Source organism: Mus caroli, chromosome 6 (genome assembly GCF_900094665.2).
Source record: "Mus caroli chromosome 6, CAROLI_EIJ_v1.1, whole genome shotgun sequence".
In the NCBI taxonomy this organism is placed as follows: Eukaryota; Metazoa; Chordata; class Mammalia; order Rodentia; family Muridae; genus Mus; species Mus caroli.
The window spans coordinates 11,113,993-11,131,492 of NC_034575.1; the positions used below are offsets into that span (position 1 = coordinate 11,113,993).

Genomic DNA, 17,500 nt, shown 5'->3' on the forward strand with positions numbered 1-17,500 from the left:
TATATATATATATATATATATATATATGTGTATGTATATGCACATTATTAACAATTGTGGGACAAAGAAGTTTAAGGAAGATAGAAAAACATGGCTTAATTGTCAATTAAGGTAAAAGTCAAGTATTGTTAATCTTTATGAATGGATGACCTAATTTGCATTTGAATTGTATTGTGAAAAAGTCCATTTATACAAGTAGACTTTAACTCAAGTTCATTGTTTCTGTAAGAGAGGAATCTATCTCACACTGGTGTTTGCCACACAGTTTACTGACTCTATAAGACACGCTCATGAAAAACTAGAACAATTTAATATAAAAAGTGAAGTCAGATAAACAAAAACCAGTATTTACATTACATATGACCATTGTTTGGTGGCCAATAAAATTGATAATATCATAATGGACATTTTCTTTTATTGATGAAGTTGCTTTTCCTTTGTCATACATAGCTTCCCATGGGTTTTCCTTTTTCATTTAACTGAGGTCTTATAATCCACCTGTCTGGAACATTCCTCAGAAATCCAGAATAACAAAGTTTACTTACTTTAGAAAGAAGTGGAATGATATTCAGTATCATCTTAGAAACACACTCTCCATTCATGAATTATGGTTCTTTAGAAAAGTAAGTATGCTCAGAAGAAAAGTGAAGAAATAAGATTTACAAAGGACATTTATAAATTAATTCAATGCGAGTGTGGACAGTCTTGATACAAACTGTTGATAGAAACACAAAGAGAAAAAAAAGTTTATCTCATTGGTATTTTTATTTAGTACAAGTTAAACAAATCTCCATTTAGAACCTTCTTGAAAGTAAATCACAATGTAGCCTAATTTTACTGTAGTAATAGCTTTCAAATTGCTTTAGAAATCTTAAATCTCTTATTTAAAATAAATTTTCAATTGCATTTTTCGACTCAAGCAAAAGTCAGATCAAGTAAGGCATTTTATTATTGTATAAACATTTCAGACATTTTCAAATGAAAATTTCTCTTATTGCTGAGCTAGTTTGGAATAGAATTATATTTCACTATTTTTCCTACTTTAATTGTCACAGGACTTATAAAAACTAAAATGCTCATAATGGAGAAATTTTGGAAAATAAAGACTCTAAAAGCAAAGCTTAGTTTGTGCAAATTTACTTATAAACTTTTACTTTTGAGACAGGGTCTCACTCTGTTGCAAATGTGGCTTGAAATTCACTATGTAGTACTGAACTGGCCTTGAACACATGAGTAATTCTTCTCGATCAGCCCTGAAAATGCTAGACTTACAAGCCCAAGCAACAACATCTGCCTAGAAAATTCATACTTAAGAAAAAAATCATGGTGTCACAAGGGTAGTTTTCCATGAATAAAGGAGAAATAATGAGGTTGGACAATCTTGGCTCAAACTTCAATGGGTGATGTGGCCATTGCTCTTGATGCTACCACATCATGAACATTAACTGCAACCCTCATCATACATTTCTTAATTATTAAATGTGCAATGTATCATTTCTGAGAACCATAGTTCAAACACAGGCTGAGTTTGTTTAATACCAACCCTCCATGAACATGAATGCTCCACTTTCCCAAATTCTAGGATTCTATATCCATGGATTCAACCAACTATGAATCTAATGTATTGGGATAAAAATGGATTGTGCTGAGACTTCTTTCTCACCATTTGCCCCTGAAAATACAGTCTAACAAATATTTGTATAGCATTAACATAATTATTAACATAATGTTAATAATAATTAACAAGGATGTATTTAATATATGTTCTATCTATATAATAGATATACCTATAGATCTATATATCACTTATAGATATCCCTATATATAGATACATAGATATAGGTACCTATATATCAAAATTTGTCATGCTGGAGTTATAGGTCTAGAAATAGATAGAGATAAAGACATAGAGTTAGAAATCAACATAAAGAGATAGAGATAGACAGAGAGATGAAAAAGATAGAGATAGAAAGAGAGAGAAATGTAGTCATAGACATATAGAGAGAACTACAACTTCATCATGACAGATTTTGGTGTTTTCAGAGAATATATTCTGAGGGACAACTATAATATCATATCACTATGATGTAAATCTAAAATCATAGTGAAAAATAGTAAAGATGCAATTATTGAATAATATAGGCCCCAAGCCATCTATCTTAGCTGCTTTTTATTTCAGGTAAAATAATTTTGAATTCTTTCATTATCAGTTTTTCAGTTCACCTTGCACTGAGCTTTTGATTTATTAATTGATTGGCCATGAATAATAATCACATGAAAACCAAATGGGATTACCATACATTGATGGATGATATTCTCATTATGTCTTCAAAAATATGACATAATTTATTTATCTCCATGATTTAACACAACTTCCTCTGCCCACTTTAAATTATAATTTCTGAAGCCATTTAAATGTATATAAATATCAGAAATAACACTTCATAATTTTGACAGAATAGATTTGTAGAACTTTTCCCCTAAAGTTGCACAATATATTTCACCAGTTTAACATGAACTCTTTTAAATTTTAATTAATCATTTAAATCATAAATACTATTATGCTCGTGGATTTATAAAATAATTACTACATTAATGTCTCTAAACATATACATAGTTTTTATTAAGAGAGAGTGACAGCAGATTATAGAAATCAAATCAAAATAATTAACTTGTTAATTAGTCTCAAGTATACTAATTATAAAGATGTTTAATCTATAGTGTGCATCTAAATAAATAATATTATTTGGCAGTTTTATATAATGAATATATTCATTATATAATATTTAATAATTAACATTATAACATATTTAATTATTAATTGTTAATATATTATATAATGATGCCATAGCCTACCCATCACCAAGATAAAATTATTCATTGTGCAATTACTTTGTTGTTGTTTTTGTTGTTGTTGTTTCTCGAGGTAGGATTTCTCTGAGATCCCTGGCTATCCTGGAATTCACTATGTTAACCAGACTGGCCCCAAACTCAGAGATCTGCCTGCTTCTGCCTCTTGTGTGCTGGGATTAAGGTGTGTACCACCAGCACCTGGGTTACTTTATATTTTTATTGTTTTTTTTTTAACATCAAATATACTTTACTTTCAGAATATCATAGGTTGATTGTGATTTATTGAAAATTTAGTTTTCTTTCCCTTTAGTTACTTGAAGTTAACTGTATCCCCTCCCCCTTCCAGTATACTGGAGAACTCCAAAAAGAATGAATGGATTTTAGTGTTCAGCATCTGAAACAGTATGATGAAGTTTCACAGCATGCCTTTTCACCCTTCTGCTATGCGAACCACATCTCTGTCAAGCATATCTACATAGAGCATGATGTGTATACTCTCCATTCCCCATTCACTTAAGCCTCTTCAGTATTAGATCTGTTACTGTGGGCTCCTAGGATGTGTGTTTCCTATACCTTTATTTTAACTATTGGTGACCTTAGAACAGAGAAGAATTGATACTAGTGATTTGGATATGGCAAGGGGAAGTTGCAAATTGCCCCCTATAAGTAAAAAAGTTAAAACTTAGTCTTACATGGTGACACTTGCCATTAATCCCAGTACTCAGGAGGCAGAGGCAGGACAGTCTCTGCGAGTCTAAGACCACCCTGGTCTAGAAAGGTTCCAAGGCCGCTAGGGCAGTTACATAGAGAAAATCTGTCTTAAAAACAAACAAACAAACAAACAAACAGCCATCCAGCCAAACAAACAAACAAAAATAAAGTTGAAACTTGTCCCAATAAGTGGTTAAACCCTTATTGTAAAGTGGCTGAGATTTACTATGATAATGAATGTCCTGTCTATGAAACTCTGAGGGGTAGTTTTCCTATCACAGCTCCTTGTGCAAAACTCAACAGCAGTCACGAGTGATAAGTGCACAGTTAAGGTGGGAAAAGCATCAACTAAAGATTTTGTTACTATCCACAGTTTCAAACATTGAGAGGTCTTGAGACGTCTTGCTGTTTATGGGCAGAAACATGGGGTGAAAGTTTTATCTCACTCCGTTTCACATATTTTATAGATATGCGAGTGATTTAAGATGTAAGATTTCAATTGCCCATCAATACACACTGGGTTGTAGACAGCACTGTTTTGATTTCATCCCTGGTAGAAGTAGGAGAGCTGCAAAGAAGTGAGCCGTCAGATAACGCAGAGTATGAAATCTTTAATAGAGACTTTATGCTGAGTTAGGAGTGTACTTAAGATTGACTCAGTTGTCACTAAAATCAGACGTGTGACCTGGATACCTCACGACTCTGTATCCTGGATCTTTTGCTCAGTCAGTGTTTAGGCATTTTTCAGGTCATCAGATAAAACCAAGGTTTAAAAATAATGGCAATAGAAAAAAATAAAAAATAAAAGCAGTGCACAGCATGCAGAACACTTTGGTGGTTTTTATTTGGAGCTTAATATGCAGATATTCGTTCAACTAATTAAATTTAAATATACTTTAAAAATTATTGGCTATTTTGTTTATTTACATTTTGAATGTTATTCCCCTTCCCAGTTTCCCCTAGGAATCCCTAGTCCTGCCCCTCTCCCCTCTGCCTTCACAAGGGTGCACCCCCACCTACCCAACCATGCCCACCCCACCGTCCTGCAGTCTCCTACTCTGAGGAATCAAGCCTTCACAGGACCAAGGGCTCCCCTTCCAATTGATGCCTGACAAGGCCATCATCTGCTAGAGCCAGGGGGCCCTCTCTGTCTTCTCTTTGGTTGGTGGTTTAGTCCCAGGGAGCTCTGGGAGGGAAGGGGAGGTCTGGTTGGTTGATATTGTTGTTCTTCCTATGGGGTTACAAACCCTTTCAGCTCCTTCAATCCTTCCCCTAACTCCTCCATTGGGGTCCCAGTGCTCAGTCTGATGGTTAGCTGCAAGCATCCACATTGGCAAGGCTCTGGCTAAACCTCTGAGGAGACATCCATACCAGGCTCTATAAACTTTGGAATGATTACTTTTATTCCAAGCTTTCATGAAGTATAGACAGGTGAATTATTGTGAGTTCAAAGTCCCCGTAGTAGATAGTGAATTCTAAACCAGCACTGTATAGTTAGAGCCTTTCTAAAAGAAAAGTTTCAGGCTTCCTTTATAGGAAGGAAGGAAGGAACAAAGAAAAAAAGAAAAGGAAAGAAGGTTGCTTGCAAATTTTGTTTACTTTATTCATAGAAAATATCCTGTAAATAATGAATAGAAATTACTGGGTAAACTTAATTTTGACAATGTAAATAAGGAAGATTGAGATTAAATTATATAACTTTACAAATTGTTATAGATTTGTTTAGGAAAGCAGCATGGGCTACGTTAGAATCGATTTACCTGTTGGGTTAGTAGGTGTTTTTTGTTGAGATCCAATTTCACATGTTTAACAAGATCAAGATCGAGTGAAAACCCAGCCTGAAATGGATTTTATTCTATTTAATTCATTAATCTTTGAGGAAATACTCCACTTAACAAATTTTGAATCTTGATTGAAATACTTAAAGATACTTTCAGGCTTCAAAACAATTTAACCTATAAAAGACAAGTAGGAAAATTATCAATTCTAACTTTCTCTTTTTCCATCTCTAAATATAGAGGGAAATGCCTGTATCCTTTGGTAGAGATATATGTCTCTGAGTCTTCATCTTAAGTAAATATTTGTTTAGTTTGTTTAGTTTAATATTTAGTTAAAGTAGATAATTGATGGGCCCCTGATCTATCTCTCTCTCTCTCTCTCTCTCTCTCTCTCTCTCTCTCTCTCTCTCACACACACACACACATGAAAGATGAGTGTTATGTTTGTTGATGCTTTTAATAAACATAACAATATATTTTGATTGGCAGAATTTAAACAAACACATAGATATCTGAAAGATGCTGCAGACATTTGATCTATTTTCTGGGGGGAGAGGACTGCTAGAGAATTGATTCTTCTAGAATAGATTCTTCTCTGCAACACAGTTACTATGGCCACATATGTATGAAACTTTTTTAGAAATATTAAGATTAAAGTGTGGAAAATACAGCTGGATGTAGTGGCACACAACTTTAATCCCAGCACTAGGGAGGCAGAGGCAAGTAGATCTGAGTCTCAGGTGGACCTGATCTACAGAGCAAGTTCATAGACCAGACAGCCAGACCAACACAGAAAAACCATGTCTTTCAAAAAAAAATGGACAGAACATAAAAATATCTGAATTCAAAATGCTGATGTCAACTTGTCTTTTTGGTTTCTTTGGTTGTTTGGTTGGTTTTGTGTGTGTGTGTGTGTGTGTGTGTGTGTGTGTGTGGTTTTGTTTTGTTTTGTCTGAGACAAGTTGTTTCCTCTATGTAGCTCTGGCTGTCCTGTAACCCTCTGTAGACTAGACTGGCCTTGAACCAAGAGATATCAGCCTGCCTCTGCCTCCTGTGTGCTGGGATTAAAGGTGTCCACCACTACTACCCCATATCACCTTGTCTTGGTACATTTTTAATGATACAAATATTTCTACTACACTTTATTTTTATTATGTTTGTGTAACCCTGAAAATTTTGCAAAGTACTATTAAATAATATTTCATTAATTAGATATTTGAGGAGATTTACACTGTATCATAATGTATACGTTATTTTTGTATGTATGTGCATATATATGCTGTTTGATTTTGTATACAAATGTGTGTGCACATGTGAATACATATGTGTGTGTCTGTATACATATACATGGAGGTCAAAGGGCTGATTCTATTGTCTTTATTACTTTCTATCTTGTTCATTTATAAGTCAGGTTATCTCAGTGAACATATTGCTCACTGATTCTGCTAGACTGGCTGTCCAATGAGGCTCTCTCTCTCTCTCTCTCTCTCTCTGACATGTGTAGAGGTGAGAGTATCAGTGTATGTGTTTACACCCATATGCACACGTGGAAACCAGAGGTAAATAGCCAATACTGTGCACTATCAATCTTTAGAATATTCTCTTGATTAAAGTCCTTTGCTGCACCAGAAGCCATGCTAGTGACCAGGAAGCCCTAGCCATTCCTGTCTCTACCTCCCACAGTGCTGGGGTTACAGACATGTGTAACAACACTGGGCTTTTGATGATGTTGGAGATTTGAAATTGGGTCCTTACAGTTACACAGCAAGCACTCAGGTGTTACCCACTAAGCCATCAATCTAGCCTATAACTTGGAATTTTACATGGGAGTTAGGAATCAAAACTCAAGTTCTCCTGTTCATATGGCATGCACTTTATCAATTGAGCCATCTCCTCAGACCTTCAAAAATTAGTGAACATTAAAAATATAATTTCTGAAAATAGAAGAAAGGATATTAAAGAATCACTTATTTTACTGTAAGAAGCATAAGCATAACATTTAATTATGAGGACAACCACAGAAAATTCTATGTTTACTTCAAGGTTGTAAATTATATGCATGAATTATTAGATTATAATTAACTCCTAGCACAATTTTTGTCACCCCATATTTACTCCACAAACTCAGAATAAAGGATCAAAGGATTATGATTAAATCACCTTTTCTGCTTCATGACCTGACGCTCATGTAGTGATTCATCTTTAATTGACTTGAATCTTGAGGAAACATTTCCCCAATGGTTATTCCTAAGTAGAGCAGTGAATAGGAACCAGGTTCAAGCCATCATGTAAAAAGGAGACGAGTACTGCCCCACATCCTGTTGCCATGGACTTTGAAAGCCTTCGTGCTTAACAGAGGGTATTAGAACTTGGCTACGTCTTTGACATAGGTTCAGAGAAGCTGAATCATCTTCATTGGATATTTGAGTTGATTTTTATTCTTTAATATTCTAACCCATTCCTCCCTAGAATATGTTTGTCAGGACACTAATGTTCAAGTAACTGAAAATCTTTTCTGAGTGAAGAGAACAGAGAATACAGTAATACAGTAGAGCATTTAAATAAGGCCAGAGAAGAAGTGCAAGGAAGCAATCATGTAGGAAATGACCTACAAGTGAGACTCGCCTCCTTGTACCAGGTTTGCAGTCATTTAAGTAATCTGTGCCACCGTGTCTAACAATGCCCACCGTGGGGGTCCAGTGCCTCACACCATCAGTGTTATTTCTAACCATTCTAAAATCTAGTAAACATGGTTTGAGATACTGTATACTAATTTCCTTCAGGTGTTCTGAGACCAGTGAGTGCAGAGAAGAGTGGCACGTGTGGTGTCTGTTCCAGTGGCTGGGGAAAGCTGCAGGGGGCATATTTTAGCCAAAGACACGTATACAGCAAGAATCTGGGTTTAGAAAATGCAAGATTTGAAAGACCCGACAAGATCACATGGCAATATCAAATTAAAAAACAAACAAACAATGAACTGTGTTTGGGGACATAGAGTACAGATCAATTACTTGTATTAATCAAATTATTACAAAGCACATAAACTAAGAATCAACAATATAACTAACTGCTGTAGTCTTTCAAAGTATTAGCATAGTAAGCATATCAAGTATCACTAGTACCTTCTGTAACTCTTTAGACATTGATCTTACTGGTAGCAATGCCTGTACATAAGACCCTCATGAAAGGCAACCAAGCATCAATGTTATAATCAACAGGTCTTCAGGAACTATATTACTCCATTGCAAACAAAGACCTCAACTGTATTTATTGGACATATACCAGGCACTGTTCAAGTCACTGGGACATGACAACAAAAGAAAAACCTGATCTTGTTTGTTAGACAAACTTTTGAAGAGTGACACTTTCGTAATGAGAGAGGGTGAGAGATGAGAAAGATCGAGAGGGAGAGACAGACAGTAAGAGCCATAGCTCTTTGCATAATTGACCAGTATTTGCATAATTGCAGAAGCTAAGTTAATATTCTTTAAGTAAAAGTAGTCTTGATAGTCAAGAAATGATGTGAAACAGGAGAAAGAGGATATTTGTGGCCACTGTGGCCAACGACCTATCAGGACAAGGGTTGGAATGAGTTTCAAGCTGTCTAAGAGAAGGGAAGGAGAAAACCTTGGGCAATTCCCCTGTGAGAGTAGATGTGGCTGTGAGAATAGCCACAGAAGAGGCCAGAACATGCATAAAGGTTTGCAGCAGAACAGAAGTACCAGGTGGCTACAATGAAAAGAAAATTGGAGAAGATGATAGCTGAGACCAGGTAAAAGACAGAAGAAATACCATACAGTGGAGGGTCACAGTAAAGGCTGGGCTTTTGTTTGTTTGTTTTTCTTGGTTTTGCTTTGTATCTAAGTGTTGGAAAACACTCTTAGGCTAGACTTTGCCTGAGAATGGACATGTCTTAATTTATCTTGAAATAGATCATTTGTCTGTTGTATGAAGAGCAAATCATATAATTCAAGGCAGGTAGAAAGGGAAAGAGATTATGAAGCTCTTGTTGCTGTCTAGGCTACAATTAGCAGATGGGAAAGGGAGGCTACAGTTTGGGATACTGAAGTTATGTAGATTCTGAGAAGGAAAGAGCTTTGCTTTGGGGGATCTGATATTAGGACACCCTATAGACTCAGACAGGCCTTACAAAGTTATGGTCAGAAAAGATTCATGATTCTAAGTCAACACTACCATTAAAGCAACAGTTAATAATTTGTATATGAAATGGTTTTCTGTACAACAAAATGATATATACCATTAGAAAAACATATATCTTAACAGAAAAAAACATGAAGTATTCCAAAATAGCTTTAGAAAGCCAAAGTTATCCTGTCTTTTTTATTATCTCAGATTGTTCCTTAAAATATTACGGATCAAAAATTATCAAAATGATAGCTTTGGATAAACTAACAAAACTGAAATTGTCCTAGGCCTGGCAATTTAGTGTGACCGTCATGAAGTATAATTTGGCAAAGAGTTACACCTGGGCCAGTGAGAATTCTGGCTACTGGCTCTTTATCACTCTCTGTAGAGAATAGTGCTCACCCTCCCTGCCTGCACCCTCTGTTATCTAGCTAGAGTGTTCTTTCCTAGCCCTTCCCTGCACATCGTTTGATAAATGGCCATCACCACAGCCACTGGCATCGCTGTACTTTGGTTACATCCATGCATCTGTATATAATTTTAAAGGTAGCACCACAGAGTGTTCCAGAGCACAGAGTTTGGATCTAAGGGCCATTGGAAGGCGGACCTTCTGCTTACCTGTACATTATGAATCCTGACCTCCAGTGAGGGTCACTGGATTCAGGAATATAAACCATTTGCTAAAGATTCAGAATATCTTACGCATTTAATAAATGATAGCAATTAAAATTACAGCTTCATTTCTTCTACTAGAATTTTATTTAGTCACTTTGATATTTTAGTAATAATTTTAAAAGCAGATTCATTCAAGTCAGTCTGCCTAGATTATTCAGTCATTCATTAATAACTTTATCTAAAGTATTTTTATACAATATATTTTGAGTATGGTTCCCCCCTCCAGCTCCCCGTAATACCTCTGTCCTTCTCTCTTATGCATCTCCAACCTTTCTATTTCTAATTCGAAAACAATCAAGCATCTAAAGATTAATAATAATAATAATAATAATAATAATAATAATAAAGCAAAGTAAAATAAGATAAAATAAAAATGTCAGACTGGGACCAAGCAAACAAATTGAAGAAAAAGAGCTAAAGACAAAGTAGAAGAAACATATAGTTGGACACACATTTACACATAGGAATCCCATAGAAACACAAAATCAGAATCTATGATATATACAAAGAAAAAATGCCCTGACACATCTTTATGAGACAAAGAACCCCAAAAGATGCAATTGAGTTCATTTAGCAATCTACTGCTAGGCATATGATCTGCCCGTAAGACTGGTTGGTTTCCCCTGTGAAAGTCCCTTTTGGAAAATTAATTTTTCATTTGCAAGTGGCTATTTGTTAGAGATAGCATTTGTGTTAGGAATGGGTAGCCTAAATTTAAATTACAACTTTAATGTGTTCAAGTTTTGTGAGCACAGGCAATGCATGCAAGCATTTAAAAAAAGAAAAGAAAGAAAGACAACAGTCATTTAAGATACTTCAAAATGTTTCTTTAAAATAATAGTCCAAATCAAAAGACCATACCAAGCTTGCTGCTCTCACTCTTGTTTGTCAGGTAAACACAAAGAATCTGAACCAGGAAATTGTTTAAAGTGAGAAGTTGAGTTTTTTATCAACCCGTAGTAGTGGTGGTGTAGTAGTAGTCATCGTCGTCGTTGTCCTATCAACCTCTCTCCTTTCCCTTCTATCTCCCTCTGTTTCTCCCCCTCCCCCTCCTCTTTCTCTCTCCCTCCTCTCCCCTCTTCCATTGAGTGTTATTTTGTTTTGACCTGTTTGTAATGTTTTTTTTTGCTTTTTTTTCCTTTTAGTATATTATTTATAAAATTTCTTTCACCTCCTCCTTAACACTACTAATCAAGTTCTAATATCTAATTTATAAATAGAAGATGAGTAGATATTTTTTATCAACCATACATTTCCCAAACCCCTTCTCCTAGGTACTGTTTTCAAATTGCTGTTTTAAAATAAATAACATATTGTTTGGGATGAAAAAACACCTTTAGTATTGGGGGTACAAGAGTATTTTTATCATGTATTCACGTTGGTGATGTTGCTAATCCTTTCTGAAGCTCATGAGTATGTTAACTTGTTATATCAATGGCACGTGCTTTCATTTTATAGCTGGCTTAAGTCCTGCTGAAATTCAGCAACTATGGAAAGAAGTGACTGGAGTCCATAGTATGGAAGACAACGGCATTAAGCATGGAGGGCTAGACCTCACAACTAACAATTCCTCCTCGACTACCTCCTCCACCACTTCCAAAGCATCACCACCAATTACACATCATTCCATAGTGAATGGACAGTCTTCAGTTCTGAATGCACGGCGGGACAGGTAAGCCACCTGCACTGTGCTCTCTGCTTACACCCATATTTTATCTCCACAGTTGACAAACCAGAAATGAACAGGGGCAAAAACTGTATTGAGAGCAACTGAAAGAGAAATCATTTTTGTTGACCTTTTATTCTTTTAAGCTATAAAATAATGTCAAACGCCACCAGTATACTGGATATGAATAGAGAGCATGCCTAAAGAAATTAAGTTTTCCATGAATGTGCAAGGAATGATTATATTGACATAAATTGATAAATAACATATTATGAATTAACTCCAGTTATGAGAACATTCACTAACCCCATCATGCCACAACAATAAAAAAGAAACTCTGGTCATTTATATTCTTGATTGCATAATGTTCAACTACTTTCTAATTTCTAAGGACACACTTAAAATGTGAACTAAAGAAAAAAACGTGTATAATGCACACTTTTTTTTTTATAATGCACACATTTTTTTGTTTTGTTTTGTTTTGTTTTGTTTTGTTTTGTTTTGGTTTGGTTTGGTTTGGTTTGGTTTGTTTTGGTTTGGTTTGGTTTGGTTTGGTTTGGTTTTTCGAGACAGGGTTTCTCTGTATTTCCCTGGCTGTCCTGGAACTCACTTTGTAGACCAGGCTGGCCTTGAACACAGAAATCCACCTGCCTCTGCCTCCCTAGTGCTGGGATTAAAGGTGTGTGCCACCACGCCCAGCTACATTTTTAATTATCTCTAATTTAAAAGTGTTTTTGCTTGAAGTGGATTAGTGAATATATCAAAATGAATACACTTTGATAGCTTCTAAAATAAATGTAACTGGGAATGTATACAGGAAAGTCATTGGTCTTTTGTTGCCAATATTACATTGTGTGAGATATCTTCCCACCGTAGTGTTTCTGCTTAGAGTTCTGTCTTCTTTTTTAAACTGTGCTTCCATAAGAAACATCCAGCTACACTTTATAACTTAATTCCACTTGCTTAGGCACATCACTTCTAAGTCAGATCTTGTCAAATATTTACATAAAGTGTAAATCTAAGAACTTCTAAAAAAGAAAAGTTGTTTTTAAAATCTGAAGATTAGGTATGGAATTTTATAATGAAATGACTTATACACACAAAGTACTCTGTTCCCAAAAGAGCATGTAGTAGATTGGCGCTCTTGTCATGTAATAACAGATTTGCCTAGCTGGGCCAAATACGTTGCCATATTCTTTTCAAAGAAACATAAAAGTTACAGCACTGTTGAAAATAGAAGACCAAAGTATGGCAATGTTCCTGGCCTTTATCTGAGCACATGTGGATTTTCATCTTAGTTTTTATTACAGAGTGCTAAGCTTCTGAATGCTTCCACGCTGTTGTTTTAATTGAGATTAATTTGATGATTATATATTTCAGAAATATGTTAGTTTTCATATCTCTCTATCTGATATAATACCCACTTATTAAAGGCCTACCATAATTATGTAAGGATATAGCAAACACTGTTGCAGAGTTGATTTTTCATATCAACTGTAACCACTAGGAATATTTGTATGAATGTATACATATGGTTTGCACATGAATATTAGTTTAAGTGATCCTACTGTTCATACTGTGTTCTAAAGACATATTTCAAAAATATGATGATGATTTCCATATAGTTTTCGTTAAAATAAAATTTTCCCACTCTACAACATAAGGCTACATATACATATTTTTTATTTACAGGTAAAATGTTACAGTCAGGTCATATGGCAGGATTAGCATATGATATTATAGAGTCCTCTTAGTCTTTCATCCTTTATTAACAGTCATCTTTGGCTCTATTTCTTCACTAATTGGAACATCATCTAGCCTTGGCAGTTGAACTATTCAATAGAACGATTAAATTTCTCTGACTGCACTGAGCTGAATTGACCTGTTTTGACCTGTTTGTCACTGATCGTAACCTGACAGGCGCTAGCAGCCTGCAACGATTATGGCTTTCTGAGATGAATCTGACGTTGTGTTCTCTTGCTACAGCTCATCGCACGAGGAGACTGGGGCCTCCCACACTCTCTATGGCCATGGAGTCTGCAAGTGGCCAGGCTGTGAAAGCATATGTGAAGATTTTGGGCAGTTTCTGAAGTAGGTTTTAACTAGTCTTGGGGAAGGGGAAACAGATTACATGGGACTTTTGGCACACTGCTGTAAAATAAACAGTAACTGAAAGAGAAGAGAAAAGATGGTCCATCTTAGAGCACACTGAGTTTTGAGTTTGTTTCAACAAGTGGACTGGAAAAACAAGGCTAAATATGTTCATAGGTCATATTCATCTTTTTATAAAAGTATTTTGCAAATTATTTGGAAGGCTTCAAACCAGTGGAATATGAGCCTGCCATGACGGTGATTTTAATCACTATGAAACAGGTTTGTGAAAGAGCATTCTCTGGAAGTAGAAATTTTTCTTTTCAAATTGAAATTTTTATTAGAATTTTTATTAAAATTTCATATAATATTTGAATAAGCATACAATTTCTCTAAATGAAATAAAATAGACATAGGTTGTAGGTCTCTCTAAAGGGGCAGATTCTGTATATCCACTTCCAGTAATGGCATTTAATATCCAGGATCAAAAGTGAAAATCAGTGATGTCTCGGACATTTGATGCAACAGTCACATTTCGTCGCTCAATTTGTTACCTTTGCCATCTATGGTGATGTATTTGGAAAGTAGATTATATAATTTCTCCAGCATGAACTCAAATCCTGTGCATCCCTACAATATTTTAGTTTCAAGGCTCCTTGAGGGGTTCTCCTGCAGATCATCTCCTTTTCATGGACAATTTTCTGCTCACAGTGTTGGTACAGGGAAGATCTGAACAGGGAGCTGCAGATAGGTTTATGAAGATGAGTGTCTTCGCAGCCTCAGCCTCTTGTGTTGTCATGGTGCAGCTAACAGGGTGAATGAACTGTTTCATGCTTCATCAACAATTAAGTTAATTAGCTCATTTGAAATTGCACTGCTTTGTTGCCAGGATGTTGGCAGAAACATCAAAAAGATGTGTTTACAAATGGCAGACCGACTGCAGAGTACAGAGCCGAAGTACCCTAACAACGAGGCAAGCACTTGGTATCATAATACCTTTATAAATGATTACAGGAAGACTTCCATGAAGATTTTTATATAGAGTTTCAGACCAATTAAGAGAAAATTTGCTTCACAGATCACAATGGCTTTTCAGAAATGGACTTAAATGAAAATTTACATGTCTGTTACACCAAACCAACTGTGAGCTGCCACTTTTCTGGGTGTGAAATTTATTATATTATTCCCACAAAAAGGGCATTTAAAAGATGTTAGGCTGCTTTGCTAAAGTTTCTACTACCAAAAAAGGGCTAAAAAAAATCCAGAAATATAAATTATTTTAGCAATAATTCCATAATTTTTACCTCTATCATTACGGTATATTTTCTGTCAGTGAGCATCTGTCTAGGATGACTGATTCTATGTCCTAGGAATAATTGAATGTATAAAACTACCTGGTTAGTAGTTATTTTCTTTCTCTAAAATATTTTATAAGTAAAGTGTGGCTCATTTTCTGAGGGAAACTGCGTTTCTCTCCTTTAGTATGATTTCTTTAAGACATATGAAGACGATTTTTCACAGGTCAGATAATTTGTATCAAAAACACGTGAATGAATAAGAACTCTCTCATTTTATTCTCCATAATCTTTTCTCATATTCATACTGGTATTTGTTTTGTTTTGTTAGTTTGTTTGTTTGTTTTTAATTGGAGAAATCACAATTTTAAAAGCATTTCACTTCAATCAAGTATCAACCCTGGTTTCAAAGACTGTCTTTCTATTCACTTTATACTGATAATAGACTACTGACAGTAGACTGTATGGTCCTCCTTCTACCCCTTTTTAATAGCATATGTTTTAAATTTTCTAATTCAAAGACCTGAGATAAATTCTGTTCCTACTTAATGCCAATATACTCCACTGAAATGAAAGATTAATATGACATATTTCCTGAATCAGTATTATCTTTTTCTTAAAGACATGTGAGAAATTTGAAAAGAAATAAAATATTTTATTAATGAAGTACTTCATTTATTCAAGAAAAAGTTGACTCAGCATCATATACATCTTTAGTCTTCCAGGTACCATGTTACCATTCTCAGGAGTATAATTTTTATCTCCACATTAATTAACAAGTGGGGTATATTTTTATATTGAATAAAAATGAAAATTAAAACAAACTCTGACAATAATAGAAGAAAACAAAGTCCAAGCTAACATTCTTCAGGAGAAATTTTTCAACTTTCCTGGAAAGTGAGAGTTGACAGAATTTAACCATTTTTTTTCTGACCAACAATTGCAGCTCTCAGCAGATCAGAAGCATTTAGTCCTACTTCTTCATTACTGTCTTTTAAGTGTCAGAGTGTAATCACATCTGACAAAACTTTAGTGTAGTTTGACTGCAGAATTAATTACCATTCAATTGCACCAAAGTCAGCTTGAATATAGATGTATTGACTTTCAGAGCTAAAGCCAAAAGGTTTAGAGTGTAGCATTCCAGTTAGCAGACAAGTATTCTTGAAGTTGCCCACACAGGTGCCAAAATGGAGAGATGCAGCACCAGAAGTACTGTGCTTTGCAAAAGCCGGAATGGGTAGTTCTTTCACCTATGAGCATTCCAAAGATTAATTAAACAAGGAGAAGGAATGAATGGAGCCTGCTAGTGATTGGTTCTTTAAGGCTTGACACTGCAGAATGAGCAGCAGAAAAAGCAGTGGAAACCTATTCATTTATTTTGTGAAAATTTGTTTTCTTTCTCTTGCAGCTGACTACGCTACAATTTATGTTTCTTACTTAGTGTGTGTTGTCTCTTTCTTTGTCTTTCACTAGGCAGCATGGCTACAAAATTATGACCTCAAGGAGGCATTCTTTGAACTTGTCAGACTGTTGTTTCTTTTGGTGACAGTGCCCATATCTTTCAAAACTAAGGCATCTCACGTAATCAGCTAAATGAATAGTGACAGCTAACATTTTGTATTTAAACTCCTGTCAGTGCTTAAACATAAAAACCTTGATGCAAAATAAATCAACTCCCAGCGATGTGCAAGTGAAACATTCTGTTCAAACAGTCTCTGAGACAATTGGATTTAAGCACACTCCCTTTTTTAGCTTATAAAATACTATAGCTTTAAATGAATTTGAAAAAAAATTAGAGGTTAAAATTGAATTGCTAATGGGCAGTGTGTATAACTGAAGTATCCACCTGCATCCATAACCATAAAAGCTTTGTGGAAGGGAATTGGGCATTAAACAAATAAATCTGAAAGATTCCCACCTCCAGCCCCCACCCCACTCCCATTCTTTCGGCTTCCCTAAAAGGTTTGCTGAATTGTTTTTGGAAAGACTTTGGCTGTTTATGGCTTGTTTGTTTTTTTGTTTAGTTTAGTTTTCTTTTCTTTTCTCTAGTTCACACTACCTACCTAGCACACAGATTCAATGCAGTTCTGAAAGAACGCCAGTCGACCACATCATTTATTCCATTTTGAAAACAAAAATCAATATAGCTATAAAGTGACCCATAAATTAGAAGTGGCTCCCACGATGTTTGCTCTGCGCTGCCTTTCTGAAGACCCCCTTTGCATTTTTTCTTCACCTCTCTGTTTGAACTGCAGTCTCCGTAAGAGGCTCATTAGGGGACATTA

At 35.3% G+C, this 17,500-nt stretch overlaps 1 protein-coding gene across 1 annotated transcript in view; it reads left to right on the forward strand.

The window, feature by feature from the left end:
* The window catches only part of Foxp2 (forkhead box P2), a 520,673-nt gene that overhangs the window by 462,677 nt on the left and 40,496 nt on the right, over positions 1-17,500 (forward strand). Inside the window, exons 11-12 of the mRNA XM_021164323.2 lie at positions 11,622-11,835; positions 13,816-13,920. Coding sequence (XP_021019982.1) covers positions 11,622-11,835; positions 13,816-13,920 — 319 coding nt within the window. The remainder of the gene's footprint in view (positions 1-11,621; positions 11,836-13,815; positions 13,921-17,500) is intronic.